General features: G+C 44.7%; 1 protein-coding gene across 1 annotated transcript in view; it reads right to left on the minus strand.

The window, feature by feature from the left end:
• LOC116516812 (transmembrane protein 132B-like) overlaps positions 1-16,950 on the minus strand; it is a 176,720-nt gene that overhangs the window by 30,472 nt on the left and 129,298 nt on the right. Inside the window, exon 5 of the mRNA XM_032229438.1 lies at positions 85-228. Coding sequence (XP_032085329.1) covers positions 85-228 — 144 coding nt within the window. The remainder of the gene's footprint in view (positions 1-84; positions 229-16,950) is intronic.

Genomic DNA, 16,950 nt, shown 5'->3' on the forward strand with positions numbered 1-16,950 from the left:
TGATTTGTAAGGCAGTTTTAGCCTTTGATAGCCACCTGACCAAACCATTCCTGGGATCTTTCCAGTTTCAAGGGGCAGCCTTACCTTGAGGACATCTTCATCAGCTGATTTGCATTCAGTGGAGTGGGAGATGTCTCTGATGGAGCCGTCTTCTTCAACCGCAACCACTTTCACAGGGATGGACACTGGCTTGCCCGTCAGAATGGCTGTGTTGAGGACCTCTGTATCCTGTTCAGGCACACAACAAAGAAGACAATAAAGGTCCATAACAAAGGCACCATCAGAAGAGTCAGATGAAGCAGGGACATAGTTAAGGCCCCCTCTATCCAATTTTCATCCTCACAATAATCTTGTAGAACACCTACTGTTCATAACGAAGGTGAGATTCAATCTCAGTATCTTCTGGTAGAAACCATAAAGACCTGGGAGAAGATTCTGGCAAGACCTGTGCTAAGACCCAGCAGGGCCCTCAACAAACTGGGAGACTCAACACCTCCAGAAAGTTGTCTATCATAGAAGTGGTGGGATGTTTTTTTAAAAGACTCTGTTGTACCACCATCAATATGTTGTGCCAGAAACAGGAAGTGCCACATTTTTCAGAGTATAAGGTGCACCTTTTTCCTTAAAAAAGAGGGTGAAAATCTGGTGCATCTTATACACTGAATACAGCATTTTTGGCCTCCCCAAACCCCACCCGCTTCATATAAATGGCTGTGAATAGCTTTTAGAGGCTTCCAGAGTGCTCCTGGGGGCTGGAGAGGACAGAAATGAGCAAAAAACAGGCTGTTTTCGGTTGGTTTTTGCCCCCCAGCCCCCAGGAGCACTCTACAAGGCTCCTAAAGGCTATGCATGCACTTTTTTTGACAAAAAATAAAAAATGGGCTGTTTTGTGGAGGTCTCCGGAGTGCAAAAACTTTTTTTTTAATTTGCCTCTTCAAAATCTTGGTGCATCTTATAATCCGAAAAATACGGTAGGTGTTCAAAGTAACTGTCCACAACTCTGCATCCTTCCATTGAGCTAGACTATAATCCTTTTAAGTTTCATCTCAGAAATGGTCTTTCCTGTGCCATATTTCCACCACCCTGTCAAGCCTGAAGCTGACCTGGCTGTGAGCGATCCCTTCTCATTGGGGCTTTTGTTTCTATTGGGATTTATTCTCACATGGCTTCAGGTTGACTGCTGTGGCCAACCAGCAGCCAGCAGAGCTGGCAGCAGAGTCGGACAGTGAGGAGGTTGGAGAGGAACATGGGCCAGTCCTGGAGGCTGGGGAAGGCTCGGACAAGGGCTCTGCATCAGAGGCAGAGACAGGGCCAAGGCCATCTGGCAGTGATCAGGTGCCTACGGAGCTAGACAGCAGTGAAGCAGAGGAACAGCTGGAGCCTGTTCCCAGTGTGCGCATGTGCAGATCTGCCAGAAGAAAAGAACAACTCAGAAATCAAGGTAGGCTTGGGAGTAAAGCCACAGGTGGAAGGTGATTGCCTCCCCCCAATAGGAAATAAAAGAGGAGAGAAAGTGGGGGGGGGGCTTTTGCAGGAAACAATTCGTTCGGTCGTTAGATTCATTTCAGGAGTGTGAAGATCTGTCCGTGAATCTCAGAGACTCTGTGCCCAGACTTTCCTTGCACAGCACCTCATTTGGGAAATATTTACATGGCAGCTTTCCAAGATAGATAAGGTCTGTGGTCAAAACTTCACCTTTGAAACACTGTTTCCCAGGCCTTGGCTGAATGTGAATGAGAATGTTTAATAAAAGGGGCTTTGCCGGGACCAGGACTCTGCCTCATGCTTTTGGGGGAAGCTGAGGTCACAACATTGACACAACCTGGAGCTGAAGGGGAAGGATAGGGATAAATGGAGTTTTGCAGCCGAAACAACACAGCTCTCTTATGAGTCAGAAACATTCCAACAGCTGGCTGCCCAGAGGAGGAGGAGGAGAGAAGTCACCAAGCAACCAGCCAGCATCCCAATTGGACAATGTGATTTATGTTTTGAGGAAAAACAAGAAACATTTGCTTTTAATGTGGTGGAAAGTGCAGGAACCTTCAGAGCTGGCTTCCTGCCAGTTTGTGCCAAGATGATGTATCTGAACAAACCTGTTCTTTGAGGAATTAGATTGCTTTCGGATTTCTGTTTGCGATGGGTACATTAATTGGAACCTGGCACGCCATCCATGGACAATAGTGCTAGTTTAGCTCCCACCTCAGTAGGATTCAGGATTACATAGGGCAGTTTCTACAGGTTGCCTATAAACCTAATCCTTATGGTTCTTTGGGACCAGATTATCTTTCAACCTCAGATTGCTGAAATGGCAGAATAGAATAGAATAGAATAGAATAGAAGTGAATAGAATAGAATAGAATTCTTTATAGGCCAAGTGTGATTGGACACACAAGGAATTTGTCTTTGGTGCATATGCCCTCCCACCACCTTTTCCTTCCTTCCTTCCTTCCTTCCTTCCTTCCTTCCTTCCTTCCTTCCTTCCTTCCTTCCTTCCTTCCTTCCTTTTGTCTCCTTTCATGAAAGAATAGAATCTTTAGTGGCCAAATGTGATTGGACCACACAAGGAATTTGTCTTTGGTGCAGAAGATGCTCTCAGTATACGTAAAAAGACAAGATGCATTCATCATGAATCATAAGGTGCAACACTTAATGACAGTGATAGGGTACAAATGAGCAATCAAATCATATGAGGAAACAATCAATATAAATCATAAAGATACAAGCAACAAAGTTACAGTCATGCAGTCATACAGTGAGTGAGAGGAGATGGGTGACAGGACAATGAGAAGATTAATAGTAATGCAGACTTACTAAATAGTTTGACAGTGCTGTGGGATTTATTTGTTTAGCAGACGTGAAGGCATTTGGGGAAAAACTATTCTTGCACCTAGTGTCTTAGTGTGCAATGCTCTATAGCAGTGATGGCAAACCTTTTTCGCCTAGGGTGCCAAAAGCACATGGGAGCACACTATTGCACATGCTTGCATGCTCACCCCATAATTTAACGTTTCCCCATGCTGTTCCCCCTGCGATGTGACACACACACACACACCCACGCTGCCTTGTGCATGCATGCAAGCTTTCTTGGAGCTGGGAAGGCAAAAACAGCCTCCCCCATCTCACAAAGGACCTCTGGAAGCTGGAAATGGCCCATTTTCTGACTTCCAGGGGGCCCAGTAGGTCCATTTTTTGCCCTCCCCAGGCTCCAGAGACTGGGAGAAAACAGCCCACATGAAACCAGAAGTTCGGGAATAAACCTTCCAGGTTGCCCATTGGGCCATTTTTCACCCTCTGGAGGGTGAAAATGGCTGAAAATCAAGGTCAAAAATCAGCTGGCCAGCAGGCGTATGCGCACTGGAGCTGACAGGGCAATGCCCCGCATGCCTCAGAATCGGCTCTGTGTGCCACAGGTTCACCCTCACGGCTCTATAGTGTCATTTTGAGGGCAGAAGTTGAAACAATTTATGTCCAGGATGTGAGGGGTCTGTGGATATTTTCCCAGCCCTCTTTTTGACTCATGCAGTGTGCAGGTCCTCAGTGGAAGGCAGGATGGCAGCCATTGTTTTTTTCTGCCAGTTCTGATTCTCCTCTGAAGTCTCTGTTCTGTCTTGTGGGTTGCAGAACCAAACCAGACAGTTATGGGAATGCAGATGACAGATTGATCACTTGCTTCCTATCCTCTCTCATTCTTTGATTTCTAAATTCTCCATGGCAGAAGTTTACCATCAAACCCCTTCCCTTCTCTGTAGAAACAGCGAGCAAATCTCTCATTCTCTTCGTCCAATCACCATGGTACCCACAACAACACCAGGGATACCAATTGCTAATTTTAAAAAAATACATATATTTTTTACAAATGCCACTTGGAGAGGTTCTCGGGGCCAGGAAGTCACAGATATATTTTTTCCTCCACACATTCGGAGAAGCCATCTTGCGTTTTTCAACACATTTTCAGATGCAGCCCGCTAATGAGTCCATTAACGGGGAATTCATTGACACATCACCATGGATGCCATTTGATTAATTACGCCAGCTCCCCCACTCTCACCATGACTGAGGCAGAAGGAAGAGAGGTGCAAAATGAAGGACAAGAATCCTCGAGGAAAAACTTGAATTAAGGCATTTGATCCAGGAAAGCAATATTTGCAATTAAGACGCAGGATCTGGATCTCGCGGTGACTAATGATTCTTTCGCAACTCGCTACAGCCGCATCAGTGGAGGTACACTTTATTTCAAGGACCATCTGCCACTGGAATGGGGGAATCAATCCATCCAGGTATTAAAGTTGGAAAGGAACAGCCCGGTTTATAAGAGCGCATTGAAACGCGTGCCAAGCCAGGCTCCGTTGCAGCATGTGTTGTGGAATCAATAAACAAGATCCTTGACCTCCATCGCTCCTCAGAATAAAATAGAAGTCTGGACAAAACATTTGCAAAACATGCATCCAGAAAGAGGTCGACATTTTGAGGAGGACGCCTGCAAATAAAGACAAGTTGCCAAAACACTTGAGGATCTTTCTGCTATGAGCGTAGATGTCAAGGTTCCGATAACGAGCCCAAGCCAATCAGAACTCCAAGGCTGGAATCTTCCTTAAAGAACTTCTTTATTGGGTACATCATATTGGCACACTTAAATGCAAAACCAACTCTAAATACTCCGTGGGGTTTCATTATAATTAAATAGTAAATGATCCCCCTCCCAAGTGTCACTGGTCACATTGTCCAATTAAGTTATTGGCGGGCTCCTTAGGCACTCCCTCCTCCTTCATCCAGCATCTGTGGAGATGACTTGGTTCTCACGAAATAGATCGGTGTCAGAATTGGGCCAATGCGAATGGCTGGTCAGAGTATGTGTGCATGCATGCAGCTCAACATGCGCCAGTGGCAGGCTGGCAGGCAGTTGTGATGTGTGTGCCAGTGTGTCCCTCATGTAAGTGGAGCTGCATGCATGCATGCCAGGCCGCCACATGTGCAAAGGCTGGGTGTGTGCATGTGCACCAGCCCAGTTCCCCTTCCCCTACCTTTGCCAAGTCACCGAGCTGCGAAGTTTGGGGACCGTTGGTCTATGGGTTTGTGAGAGTCAGACATGACTTAGTGACTGAACAACAACTTACATCAGATGTAGTTTTGTTTTTAAGAAAACTTATCCAGGAAATGTATATAACGTATTTTAAATTAATGGGGAAAAGCAAAAATGGACACAGAGAAAAGTGTCCTGGAAGTGGGGGAGAGTTCATTTTCCCAGGAAAAAGCACAGTCACTCATAAGTAAAGCAGCTATTCATTTATTATAGATGATACTGCATCCAGTTTTGGTCACCAGAGTATAAAAAGTTGTTGAGACTCTAGAAAGAGTGCAGAGAAGAGCAACCAGGATAATGGGACTGAAGGCCAAAACATTTGATGGATGGTTGCAGGAACTGGGCATGGCTAGTCTAGTGAAGAGAAGGACCAGGGGAGACAGGATAGAAGCCTTCCAATATTTGAGGGGCTGCCACAGAGAGGAAGGGTCAAGCTATTCTCCAAAGCACCCGAAGGCCAGACAAGGAATAATGGATGGAAACTGACCAAGGAGAGATTCAACCTGGAAATAAGGAGAAATTTTCTGACAGAACTACCAAGCGATGGAACAGAAGTTGCCTTCGGAACTTGTGGGAGCTTCATCACTGGAGGCTTTCAAGAGGAGACTGGACTGCCATCTGTCAGAAATGGTTGTAAGGTCCTCCTGCTTGGGGAAGGGGTTGGACTAGATGACCTACAAGGTCTCTTCCAACTCTGTTATATGTATGTCATTGATATTCTAGGAATAGGGTTTTTCAAATTGGATCACTTTAAAATGTGTGGACTTGAAATCCCAGAATTGCCCAACCAGCAAGGACTGGCTTCCAGAACCCCCCAGTCACTATGCCTTGTTTTGTTTGGCTGCTCTAGGAACATCTCTGTAGAAGACATTCAGGGAGATGCTTCCTACAAAATCAAACATCTCTGTAGCTCCAAAGCTGTTTGGTTAAGATGTTCCCATGACACATTAAGTTTAACATCTTAATCAGGCGCTGTGGCGCAATGGTTAGAGTGCACAGTAGGCGTGAGGTTAAATGGACTCCAGAGGATGGTAGAGGATAGGAAGGCCTGGAGGAACATTGTCCATGGGGTCATGGACAATAACAACAACTGCAAGCTATGTCTGCTGATCACCAGCTGCCAGCAGTTTTGGCAGATTCCGAATCTCACCTGAGTCAACCAGGTTGACTCAGCCTTCCATCATTCCAAGTTTGGTAAAATTGTTGGGAGATTGTTGGGAGCAATATGCTGACTCTGTAACCGCTTAGAGAGGGCTGGAAAGCACTATGGAGGTGCTATATAAGGGCTTTTGCTGGTGCTCTTCATTCATTCATTCATTCCTTCCCACAATAGTTAGAATGCAGTATTACAGGCTAACTCTACTCAGTGCCAGCAGTTCAATTCTCACTGGCTCAGGGCTGACTCAGCCTTCTATCCTTCTGAGGTGGGCAAAATGAAGACCCAGATTGTTGGGGGAAAGAGGCTGACTCTGTAAACTGCTTAGAGAGGGCTGGAAAGCATTGTGAAGCAGTCTATAAGTGTAAGCGCTATTGCCTACTGCTAAGCTTAACCCAGCTAAGCACATCATCTGAACGCAGAGGCTACACAATAGCTTTGAATCTTAGCTAGCACAAAATGCCCACTTGGATCCTTGGTCCCTCCACTTGAAGGATGAGGGAAGAGTGACAAGATGCTGGAGACATGAATGGCTTCCTCCATCGATCCTATCCGGGTCCTGCTACTCTGATCAACGGGCGCGCATTAACTTCACAGGCAGTGAAATCCACCTTTTGAGTTCCTTTCAGACACACTCCCTGCAATCTGCACATCATCATCCCCTCCCCCCACTATGCAGAAATGATTTCCAAAGGATTGAAAACATCTGGCTCCAGGCTGCGTATAAATAGGGATGAGCTTTGAAAAGAAGAAGGGTACAAGAAAGGGAAGCTAGGCATCTTCCCTCCGCATCTCGGAGGATACGAACCAGATGTTTTGGTCTCTTTCGATCTCCTCCGCCCCCTTCCCCCCTCCACCTTAAATGCATTATGTCATCAGGGCTTAGGGAGTTTAGCCTTCCCAGCTGACAGCTGGTGCCGAGAGGATAGGGGTTTTCTTTAAAAAGAAGAGGAAGAATGCAAACAAGAAATGCATCGCTATCAGCGGGATTGTTGTTCGCCCCGTTTTAATAGTAGTGGCAGCACAATAAAGAAGTTAGATCTGCATTTCTGTAAAATATTAATATGGTTCATTATCCAGGCATCCAGAAAGCACCATGTTTACTCTCCTAGCAGGTTGGTTTCCTTCCTTCTTTCCTCTTTCTCCCTTTCTCCTTCCCTTCTTCCCTTCCTTCTATCCTTCTCTTTTTCCCTTCCTTCCTTCCCCTTCCTTCCTTCCTCTTTCTCCCTTTCTCCATTCTTCTTTTCCTTCATCCTTCTTTTTCTCGCTTCCTCTTCTTTCTTTCCTTCCTTTCTCCCATTCTCCTTTCTCTTTCTCCCTTTCTCCTTCCTTCTTTCCTTCCTTCTGTCCTTGTCTTTTTCTCTCTTCCTTCCTTCCTCCCTTTCTCCTTCCCTTCTTTCCTTCCTTCCATCCTTCTCTTTCTTCTTTCCTTCCTTCCCCTTCTTTCCTTCATTCCTTCCTCTTTCTCCTTTTCTCCTTCCTTCCCCTTCCTTCTTGCTTCTTTCTCCACTTCTCCATCCTCTTTCTTCCTTTCCCCTTCCTCCTTTCTTCCATCCTTCTCTTTCTCCTCCCTCCCTCCCCTTCCTTTCTCTCCCAATCTCACCATCCTCCCTCCCTCTGTTTCTTTCTTTCTTTCTCCCTCCCTCCCTTTCTTCCTTTGTTCTCCGCCCCCTCCCTCATACACAAGTGGCACAGGGAGATAAGTAGTAAAAATTGAAAGATTATGTAGTTCTGAATTTGACTCCACATGAAAATAGGAGAAAGATTGAGTATGACTCATCCTCTCTTTGAAATGAAGTTCACGGAAGTAGTTCTACTTATGTTACAAGGCGCTCTCCAGGCAGCCTGCTTTCCCCTGGGAACAATCAGGTAAGGTTTCATGCCTCTGGAGGCTTATGCCTCTTATGGTTGCTCAGGAACTCCAGGCTAGGTCCCCACTTGACTCCTCCTTCCAGCCTGGTTGGCAATTTCCCAAGAGGATCCAACAAAGGTAAGGAAAGGGAGATGTTGTTAGAAAGAACTTCCTTGAAATGCAGAGGTCTTTCTAAAGCTTTCAGGGTTAAGATGGGGGAGCATCCAGAAAAGAGACTATCATTAAAGAAGAGACAAGCTGGGCAAGGATTCAAACCAGTTAGGAAGACGGATAATCTGAACAGCAGCACTTTGAACAGCATGCAAGTCGGGCTTTGAGATGCTGGAATCAAGTATCATGTCATCTCAGTAGGCTGACAGATTGTTTTCACAAACAAACAAACACAGCCTTGATCTCCAGATCTAGGAGAGAGGAAAAAAGAGAAAGAGGGAGGGAGACGAGAGAAAGGGGAAGAGAAAAAAACCTGTGGTGGAATTAGAAATGAATGCAAAGACTTTACAAAGTAGTCAAGTCAAAATATTCTTTTTGGTGTCTGATCTGGGCATGTTGGACATTCAGAGGCCTGGAATGGATCCATCTGTCCCAAGATAAAATTTAAGGTAAGGTAAAGGTTCCCCTCGCACATATGTGCTAGTCGTTCCTGACTCTAGGGGGCGGTGCTCATCTCTGTTTCAAAGCCGAAGAGTCAGCACTGTCCAAAGACATCTTCGTGGTCATGTGGCTGGCATGACTAAATGCCAAAGGCACGTGGACACTATTCCCTTCCCACCAAAGGTGGTTTTATTTTTCTACTGCATTTTTACGTGCTTTGAACTGCTAGGTTGGCAGAAGCTGGGACAAGTCACAGGAGCTCCCTCTGTTACACGGCGCTAGGGATTCGAACCACCGAACTGCTGACCTTTCTGATTGACCAGCTCAGCGTCTTAGCCACTGAGCCACTGAGTCCCTAAGATGACATTTAATTCACAGCATTTAGAGACTTGCAAGCCTTAACTTACAACATATCGTTGAACCCCTAATCCTTGCTTGGCTTTGTTCTGTCTATCCTGGCCTATCTCCTAACCCAGTTACCACCAGCTGCAAAACTCCTAAGGATCATTTCCCACCCACATAATGGATAACCTTGCAAGCCAAAACGCAGTTATGGAAAGGCCAAAGTTCAGGAAGTGACACATAAGAAAATCCCTGCTCTGTGAAAATGATAGGTGGAGGCAAAAAAAATAAAAAAGGAAAACAGACATCAGGGATGTCCCCAGATGCTTTTTCTGGAGGCAACTGGACTTTCTGTTTTTTTCTTTTGAAGATGTTTCGCTTCTCATCCAAGAAGCTTCTTCGGCTCTGACTGGAGGATGGAGGATGGGAGGATTTATACTTAGAAGCTTCTTGGATGAGAAGTGAAACATCTTCAAAAGAAAAAACAAGAAAAGTCCAGTTGCCTCCTGACAAAGCACCTTTGGGACAACCAGGACCTGGATGGCTGAGAATCTCCAGAGACTTTAGTTACGCACTTTGAGATGAAGACCCTTGGAATGGTGTGGGAGGAGGAATGGATTTCCAAGAGGAAAAAGTGTATCGACTATTGGAACCACTTGCACTTCAGTTTGAGTGCGGGCAACACCGACTCATTCACAATATCCTCTGCCTGTCTTCAACAATGAAGGGACACAGGACAGAAAACATCCTGCGGGAAGCACAGCTCCACAACATAGGAGTCCTTTCAGCAGTTCCAAGAAAGCTCCACACTCATTAGCACCACTCAGGTGACCTTGTGGACAAAGATAAACCTCCAGGTGGCCTCAATGGCCCTCTAAACGGATGCAAATGACCAGCTGTCTGCAAGGAGCATAAATTTTTCCTTTCCCCGACATCCAGTCAGAGTTGAAGAAGCTTCTTGGATGAGAAGCAAACATCTTCAAAAGAAAACAAGAAAATCCAGTTGCCTTTTGAAAAAGCACCTTTGGGATAACTATGACCTTGATGACTAAGAATCTCTACAGACTTTTGGCTATACTAAAGTAAGGTTAACATAAAATGTAAAGTTAAGCCGGACAAGAATGCCCGTTGAATACCTTATCTACCTGACTAGATCTAGGTAGGAAATTGGTAAGATTCTATCCTCATTAGGCAATCAAGATATCCTATCACTAGGGTTAATGTGTACAAAGCATACGTGACATGGGAAGAATGTGTATTTAGGAGAATGATCAATATCCTGTCTGATAAAGTATAAAAACCTGTAACAAACTGCCCTTTGGGGTTCGGATTCTGCTTGAGCTATCGCTGCTGAACCTTACGCAATAAACCTTTCTCTCTGACAAAGAGCTGGTCTGGTCTCATTTCTGCAACAACACAATTTGGGATGACATCCTTGGAATGGTGCAGGGCTGTGAACAGATTTCAAGAAAAAGTGGAGACTACAGGAACTATTTGCACCACTTCAGGTGACCCCTCTAAAAGGAGGCAAATGACCAGCTCTCTGCAAGGAGCATAAATCCTTCCATTCCCCACCATTCAATCAGAACTGAAGAAGCTTCTTGGATGAGAAGCAAAACACCTTCAAAGAAAAAAAAAACAAGAAAGTCCAGTTGCCTCTTGAAAAAAGCACCTTTGGGACAACCATGACCTGGATGGCAGAGCATCTCCATAGACAAACCAGCAGGGATTTTTAATAGAATTTATTTGAACCGAAATGGGCTGGAGATGAAATCCATAAATCCAAACTTTGCAGAAGACATGTCCCACGTGTGAGTGAGAAATCACAGTGATGTTGTTCCAACGTTCTATTTTTCCATAAAATGCACACTTGAACATGGGTTTTTCCTCTCGTCAGAAGGAAGCAGACTTGCTCTGTCCTATGCTAGTAATGACCTCTCTGCTTATCCCTCATTTTTCCTCTGAACGGGGCTAGATTAGTGCTTCACTGGCCTCTTCTTAATTACAACTGTAACCCGCTAATGATATTGCTTTGTTGTCTGAAGGCACCTACTTCGGATTCAGCCTGGGCTCCATTAAAATTTAATACAACAGCAGGTCACAACAGAATGAGGAAGCCAATGACAGCTGCTTAATTAAAACCTAAACTGATTAGACCACCGAGAAGAAAAACGCTACAGGAAGAATTGGAACTAGAGAGAGCCGCAGCAGGGAATAATGGCTTTACTTTAAGCCTTTATGGGCACCTGAAGATGAACTGACTGTCAGGTGGCTGCTGTGGTCAATTGGTGGCCAGGAGGTTCCCCCCCTAAAAGCTTTGCTCAAATCCAAATGTTGATCGCTTCTCTTCTTCTCCATTAACACAATGGATGGATCAGCCAAGAGTCGGGATTATCCACAGTATTTAAACAGGATATTAATGAAGCTACTCTATTAAATCAGCAAGTGTGGCACCAGGCCCAAGTAATTAGGCTTTATGGAGTGTTGATGGACAAGGGGGATTCTGCAGTAGCCGTCCCAACAACAGGTGGAGACTTTGCACAAAGTTTGCCAGGTGGACTACAACGTAACTCACAACAACAAAGATTAGCCTGGTTGTACAAGCAAATGTTGTACATGCAGAAGGACTAAGGGTCAAATCCTGATACCTCCTCCCAAAAACACTAGGAAGGAAACACTTAATCTAATAAGATTAGATTAGATTAGATTAGATTAGATTAGATTAGATTAGATTAGATTAGATTAGATTAGATTAGATAGATTAGATTAGATTAGATTAGATTAGATTAGATTAGAGAAGGGACCTTGTAGGTCATCTAGTCCAAAACACACATACTGCCCAAGCAGGAAACTCTACATCATTTCTGACATGGCATTTCTCCAGTCTATTCTTGAAAGTCTCAAGTGATGGAGCTCACACAAGTTCCGAAGGCAACTTCTGGTCCATTGATTGATTGTTCTAATTGTCAGAAAGTTCCTCCTTATTTCTATAGATATTTCTATATCTCCTTATTCAGTTTCCATCCATGATTCCTTGTGTGGCCTTCAGGTGCTTTGGAAAATAGCTGGACTCCCTCCTCTCTGTGGCAGCCCCTCAAATATTGGAAGACTGCTCTCCTGTCTCCCCTGGTCCTTCTCTTCACTAGACCCCATGCCCAGTTCCTGCAACTGTTCATCATATGTTTGAGCCTCCAGTCCCCTCATCATCCTGGTTGCTCTTCTCTGCACTCTTTCTAGAGTCTCAACATCTTTTTATAGTGTGGTGACCAAAACTGGATGCACTACTCTAGGTGTGGTCTTACTAAAGCTTTATAGAGTGGTATTAGTATCCCCCTTGATCTTGATTGTATGGTGGTTGGGTCTGACCCACAAGTTGGAATGTGTTACTAGACACAACACAGAGCTTTCTCCTGAGAACCAAGGCCATGTCTACTGGAAACGGATAAGGTGTGAGAAGGAGTGCCTGGAGAGTCCGCCAGTTAACCCAATTGGCCAACGTGATCTGTGACAATTGGGGATGGGATTACTTCATAGTTAATGTTGTGGCCCATCAGTGGCCAACAGAGCTGGCAGAAGATTCAGACAGTAAGGCGGTTGGGGAGGAACCTGGGCCAGTCCTGAAGTGTGGGGAAGGCTCTGATGAGGGCTCTGTGTCAGAGGCAGAGAGGGGGCCAGGACCATTGCCAGTTATCAGCTGCCTTCGGAGTCAGACATCACTGAGGCAGACAAACAGCTGGAGCCTGTTCCCAGTTTGTGCATGCACAGAGTTGCCAGATGAAGGGAACAACTGAAGAACAGGGGTCAACTTGGGAGTAAGGCCACAGGTGAACAGTGAATGGCCCCTCCCAGAGGAAATAAAAGAGGAGCCAAAGGGGAGTGGAGTTTGCAGGAGACTATTAGTTCACTTCATTGGTTCATGACTCTATGAGGCTCCTTGCCAAGTTTTACAGATATCAGCCTGGCAGCTCTCCAAGCCAGATAAAGTCTGTGACTGTAAATCCTCCCTCAAAAGACTTTGCTGAATGAGCAGAATTCACAGGCAATTAATAAAAGTTTTTTTTGTCGGGACCAGGAGTTTACTGCATGCTCTTCGGAAGCCTCAGTCAGAACAGTTTAAAATAATGAAGCCACGGGAAAGATTTAGAATTAGTTTTCCATCAAAGCTGTGCCAATTTGATGTATTCAGTAAAGAAGACCTTTTAAAAGGAGCTCAGTCTCAAGAGCTCTGATTTCCTTGGGTCCGTTACTGAGAGCTTTGACAACTACCGTACTACAAAGGCATCTCTACAACTCGACTTTACAACTTGAAGAAGTTACTAAAATCAATTAGCGGTCAGATTAAAAACCCAGATAAAACTATTGCCCATCAAGAAAGAGAACAGGAGACCTCCCTTATTCAGCTGGCAAATTCTACCACAACGTAAAATAGGTTTGTTTGTATGTTTTATTCAAAATAGCTGGTGATGAAGGGGCCTAATTGATCTGGATTATTTATGTCTTACTCCTTTAGAGAAAAATAGAATTCTTTCTCCACTGTCACATTGACCTATTTCTGTTACGATGGGCCTTTTGTTCTGTAAGGTGTGTGTCTAACAAAATGTAAATATGCTGCTTTGTCAACTCGCTGTTCAGACTTTCATGAGACAAGTTCTCAAAATGCAAATGATAGAGGAAGAAGTCTGTGTGCTTGTGTAGGGTGTGTGTGTGTGGTGTGTTGTGTGCTCAACTCCCTTCTTTTACTCAATTATTCCCTGCCCTCTGCTCCCCACTCCTGCACCCCTCACATCCCAAGAGCAAAGCAACATACATCTGTTGAGCAAACTTAATATCTAAATTAGATGCTTTGCTAAAATGATTATAAGCCACCGTAATTTCTCTTTAGCGTATTTTCTCCTCTGGGCTGAATGGCGTTTTCGGGATTCAAATACATATTAATGAACGGCAATTTTGAGCAAAAACTTAAAAAAAAACTATGTTTATTTTTCTGCCACTCTGGCCATTGTGAGCTGGGTGTGGTGTGTACACATTTTCAACGTGCTCCTTTGGCCTCTGCCTTTAAACAATTTGCTCTTGCGTGCTGCCAAGATGCAGTTTAAAGGTTGCCACATTTATTGCCAATAATTGGGAAATTTATAAATGAGATTATGCATTCATGAAATGAAAAGAAACTTTCCCCCCCAGTCAATGGTATGAAAGGGGTGGGGGGGATATCTGGTTTAATTGCAAGGCATTAACTCTGGATGCAGCCTACAGAGGCAAAGAGAAGCCAAAACTGAGTACCAACCAACAGGCTTGGCAGATTAATTACAGGGAAGCATCTGTCTGACTTCAGCCAATCTTAGAAAACTCAGCAAATTCGGAATTGGTTAGTACTTGAATGGAAGACCATGCAAAAATCCTAGGCTTGCAGGATAAATAGGAGCTCAAATAACCTGTCACTGGAAGAGAATTAGAAAACACCATTCAAGAAAACTAGTGATCCGTGCATGAAGTCATCAAGTGTTGAGATCATTCTTTTCCGAAAAATTGCAGACTCAGGAACCATTTGCACCACTCAAGTGACCCTGAGGACATAGATAAACCTCCAAGTGGCCTCAATGACTTTCTAAAAGAAAGCAAATGACCACCAGCAAGGGATATAAATCCTTCCATTTCCCACTATCCTATCAGAACTGAAGAAGCTTCTTGGATGAGAAGCGAACCCTCTTCAAAGAAAAAACAAAAAGTCCAGGTGCCTCCTGAAAAAGCCCCATCGGGACAACCATAACATGGATGACCAAGTATCTCTACAGACTTTTAGCTACACAATTTGGGATGAAGACCCTTTGAATGGTTTGGGAGAAGGAATGGATTTCCAGAGGAAAAATTGCAGACTCCAGGAACCATTTTTACCACTCAGGTGACCCTGAAGACACAGATAAACCTCCAAGTGGCCTCAACGACCCTCTAAAATTATGCAAATGACCAGCTGTTTGCAAGGAGTATCAATCCTTCCATTCCCCCCATCCTGTCAGAGATAAAGAAGCTCCTTGGAAGAGAAGTGAAATGTTTTCAAAAGAAAAAAACAACAAGAAAGTCCAGTTGCCTCCTGAGAAAGCACCTTGGGGACAACCAGGACCTGGAGGGAGCGAGAATCTCTAAAGACTGTTGGAGATCAGAGTTAAGGAGAAACCATCATTTTAATCGCCTTTGCTTGGAGAAGATTTCACATTCAAGATCATTGAGACTTCCCTGAAGTCCCCTCAGGAAAAGGGCAGCCTATAAATAAACTCAACTACTACTACAACTCTTGAAAGAATGACATGCTGGGAGGGGGGTGTCAAAATCCCCTCCTTCTGGAAGTTTGAAGAAAATGAATCTCAAGAAAGGAAGCTCCAGCAGGACAAGAAGACTTTGAGATTCAAGGCACTTTGCTGAGGGCATCTCCACAGCTTCTTTAATAAATGCAGGCAGCTTGGTTACTCAGGGGCAACTTATAACTCTCCTCGCAGAATAGAATAGCCCAACATCTTGCCGATGTGAGATCACTTCCCTAAGTAGGCAGGTTCTCTTTTAAAAGCAGGTCTCCTGATATAGTTGGGGACATTTTATTAGATGAGAGCTGAGCAAGCCAGCAATACAGGGGACATCATTACATTGCCATTGTTTTCTAAGTGTTCAAATCCATAGTATCTTTGGATTAAGAGCCCCTGTGGCGCAATGGTTAGAGTGCAGTATTGCAAGGCTATTTCTGCTGACTGCTGGCTGCGGGCAATTTGGCAGTTTGATTCTCACCAGGCTGAAGGTTGACTCAGCCTTCCATCCTTCTGAGGTGGGTAAAATGAGGATCCAGATTGTTGGGGCAAGAGGCTGACTCTGTAAACCGCTTAGAGAGGGCTGTAAACATTTGGAATAGTTTTGTTCTCTGTCTATCAATCAGAATAGAGCTGGAAGGGACTTTGGAGGTCTTCTAGTCCAGCCCACTGCTCAAGCAGGAGAACCTATACTATTTCAGATAAGTGGCTGCCCAGTCTCTTCTTGAAAACCGCCAGTGATGAAGCACCCACAACTTCTGGTGGCAAGCCGTTCCACTGATTGATTGTCCTCACTGTTAGGAAGTTTCTCCTTAATTCCAGGTTGCTTCTCTCCTTGATTAGCTTCTATGCATTGTTTCTTGTCCTGCCCTCTGGTGTTTTAGATAATAATTTGACCCCCCTCTTCTTTGGGGCAGCCCCTCAAATACTGGAAGACTGCTATCATGTCACCCCTAATTCTTCTTTTCTCTAGACGAGCCAAACTCAAATCCTGCAATCGTTCTTCTATTGGACTTTTTCTTACATTCCCCCTCCCATTTTGGGGTGATTCTGGTTCTCTCAATTTTTTTGTAAGTATCTCCCCTCTCATTACCTTTATGGAGGAAGGTGGCCCAACTGTATTATCTCTTTGCAGGCTTTATTTGCAGGTTAACTGCGAGTATTCTACAGCTAAATCAATCCCATTAGCCGAAGGGTGACTTCCACCTGAAATAACACTGTAATCTCCCTTTGTAAGATCCACTCCTATGAAAGGAGCCTAAGGGAATAGAATTGATCTCTCCCTCCCACTCTCCCTCCTCCCGCCCCCTCCTCCCTTCTCTGTCTTTCTCCCTCCTCTTTTCTCTCTCCTCGTGCTCTCTTCTCTCTCCCCCGTCTCTCTCTCTTTCCCTCCTCTTTTCTCTCTCTTTGCACTCCTTTTGTCTCCCTCTCTGTCTTCTGCCTCTCTCTGCCCCTCTCTCCCTCGCCTCTCTTTCTCTTCTGTCTCTCTCTTTCTCTTCTCTCTCTTCTGTCTCCCTCTCTCACACTTCTGTCTCTCTTATCTCTCTCCCTCCTCTCTTTTCTCTCTCCTCACACTCTCTTTTGTCTCTCTTCTTCTCTCTCTCTTCTCTATTCC

This window comes from Thamnophis elegans, chromosome 13, assembly GCF_009769535.1.
Source record: "Thamnophis elegans isolate rThaEle1 chromosome 13, rThaEle1.pri, whole genome shotgun sequence".
NCBI classification, from domain to species: Eukaryota; Metazoa; Chordata; class Lepidosauria; order Squamata; family Colubridae; genus Thamnophis; species Thamnophis elegans.